Here is a 2,786-nt window from a genome sequence, read left to right on the forward strand (position 1 = left end):
AGACAGACAGAGAGAGAGAGACAGACAGAGAGACAGACAGAGAGACAGACAGGGAGACAGACAGAGAGACAGACAGAGAGAGAGGGGAACAAAGGAATACAGTAACACCCATTGTGTATGCTGCTGTTATGGGAAAATAATCAACAATGGGGTGGTGTGATGAAGCAGAGTTTCTGTTAGTGCTTGATTATTTATCTGTAACAGCATCTCACCAAGTGTTTTATTCCTCATCTACAGCACGATTTTCATTTATTAAACAACGTCATACTTTTTGTCCATTTTTAATTACATTTAATATTAACAAAACAAGTTAGTTCTGCTCTCACTTATGTTATAGCAGCTATAAACACCTGCTTCCTCACCAGCCCTCTCTCCATTCTCTCTCTTTATTCTCTCTCTCTCCATTCTCTCTCTCCATTCTCTCTCTTTATTCACTCTCTCCATTCTCTCTCTCCATTCTCTCTCTTTATTCACTCTCTCCATTCTCTCTCTTTATTCTCTCTTTATTCTCTCTCTCAATTCTCTCTCTTTATTCTCTCTATTTATTCTCTCTCAATTCTCTCTATTTATTCTCTCTTTATTCTCTCTCTCCATTCTCTCGCTTTATTCTCTCTCTTTATTCTCTCTCTCTTTATCCTCTCTCTTTATTCTCTCTCTTTATTCTCTCTCTCTTTATTCTCTCTCTCTTTATTCTCTCTCTTTATTCTCTCTCTTTATTCTCTCGCTATTCTCTTTCTTTATTCTGTCTATTTATTCTCTTTCTTTATTCTCTTTCTTTATTCTCTCTCTTTATTCTCTCTCTTTATTCTCTCTCTCTTTATCCTCTCTCTTTATTCTCTCTCTTTATTCTCTCGCTATTCTCTTTCTTTATTCTGTCTATTTATTCTCTTTCTTTATTCTCTTTCTTTATTCTCTCTCTTTATTCTCTCTCTTTATTCTCTCTCGTGAATTTAATAAGACAAATACACAGCTTGTCATGTTACTGAGAATCTCCTCTGTCCTGACGATGTTGAGAAAACATAAAGTTACAGCTTTACTCTGACTGGTTAAATTTAAATGTGAAATAAACATCTCCTTACAGAAAACTTCACCATCTCAGTGATCACACACGTTCTTCTAATCTGATTATTATGAGTGGAGCGTCCACTGTACACGTCCCTGTGAGTGAGCGGTTACTATAGAAACATTATCATATTAGAGCAAGTGCATTAATATACAGTACACCTGTGATTTGAGATACTAACTACTTAATTATCAATTAAGACGTTCTGACCAATCAGAATCCAGAGTTTAACAGCACCGTGGGATTAACAGCCTTTAACTGAGCAGAACCGAGTAAAATACCCTGTCACTGATTAACGTATTCCATACACACCTTTACTGGCGGAGGTGAGGGACAGCAAAGAGAACAGCACAACTCCCAACGCGAGCATCTTACTGCAAACACACACACACACACACACACACACACACACACACACACACACACACACACGATGAGTACATTAAACATCTTAAATGTACAGTATTATCCCAACAATTACATCAAAAGTCTTTACAGAACAAAGTTTGTACAAAACAAAATGTAGACACAATGTTGCTCGCAAAATCGCAATAATGAGTAGACATCTTTACAGCAAGCTTTGTTGATCAGTTAATAATAATAATATGTTGTTGTTGTAATTGTTAAGAAGAATTTTACACTATTTACAATTTTCACATGTAAGAAATTCCCTTAAAGCCTCCACGTGTACAAACAAAACAAAAAAATAAATTAAAAGAATAACAAGTGTCAGAAAATCCCTAACCTCTTATAAAGTGAACGTAAAAGCAGACAGACTTACAGTGTGCGGCTTACCAACACGCCCAGGAAACTCAAAGCTCACACACACACACACACACACACACACACACACACACACACACACACACACACACACACACACACACACACACACACACACACACACACACACACACACACACACAGGACCTCTATCCTCCTTGCACGGTAGTGACATCATCATCATCTAGACAAAAGATTCAGTGTGAGGCTCAGCAGTCATTTGATGTGCTTAATCATAGACTTTTACACACACACACACACACACACACACACACACACACACACACACACACACACACACACACACACTTTCTGTGATGTTTCTTTGGACTTCTGAGTTAATGTAATCCATTTATTTATTTTTTTGCTTATTGTTAAGTTGCAGTTTTGGATAGACAGATAGATAGATAGATAGATAGATAGATAGATAGATAGATCTTCCATTTTTATAGGCTCAGAAGTAATTGGACAATTGACTGATAAGCAGTTTCCTGGTCAGGTGTGACCTGTTTCCTCGTTATTTCAGGACAGATTAAGGAGGTGAAATGGCTGGAGTTGATTCCAAGTGTTGAACTTGCATTCGGTAGATGTTCATCACATAAACCTGCAATTTTAACAGGGGTGTGTAAACTTTTTATATTCATTGACCATTGATAAGCAAGCTGGGGTTCACTTCAGCAAAGCTCAAGTATTAGTTTATACTATAATCGTTCAAAAATCTCGTGTCAATTGTAGACTCATTTCACAGTAATTTGAAGAGTAATTACTAAAGATTTTCACCAGACTCTATTTCTTAATTACTTTAATTATTTTGTTAACTTTTACTCAACTGAATTATTACTAGAGTAGCCCCTTGTTTGTTTCTTCCTTGTTTACTTAACCTTTGGCCTTGAAGTAACATGATGCGGCCTCAGAAACTGTTCTCTCGATAATAAACTGA

The 2,786-nt window shown here is 36.7% G+C and overlaps 1 protein-coding gene across 2 annotated transcripts in view; it reads right to left on the reverse strand.

Annotated features, from left to right (window-relative positions):
- The window catches only part of LOC108270526 (pentraxin fusion protein), a 3,240-nt gene extending 1,130 nt beyond the window's left edge, over window positions 1-2,110 (reverse strand). Inside the window, exons 1-2 of one of the 2 annotated variants that reach the window (XM_047158808.2) lie at window positions 1,809-2,110; window positions 1,376-1,437 (exon numbers count right to left, since the gene is read on the reverse strand). In XM_047158808.2, the coding sequence (XP_047014764.1) occupies window positions 1,376-1,433 (58 nt within the window). In that variant the 5' untranslated portion in view covers window positions 1,434-1,437; window positions 1,809-2,110. The remainder of the gene's footprint in view (window positions 1-1,375; window positions 1,438-1,808) is intronic. The other variant, XM_017477363.3, reaches the window with a different exon arrangement.
- Window positions 2,111-2,786: the final 676 nt, after the last annotated feature.

This window comes from Ictalurus punctatus, chromosome 1 (genome assembly GCF_001660625.3).
Source record: "Ictalurus punctatus breed USDA103 chromosome 1, Coco_2.0, whole genome shotgun sequence".
NCBI classification, from domain to species: domain Eukaryota; kingdom Metazoa; phylum Chordata; class Actinopteri; order Siluriformes; family Ictaluridae; genus Ictalurus; species Ictalurus punctatus.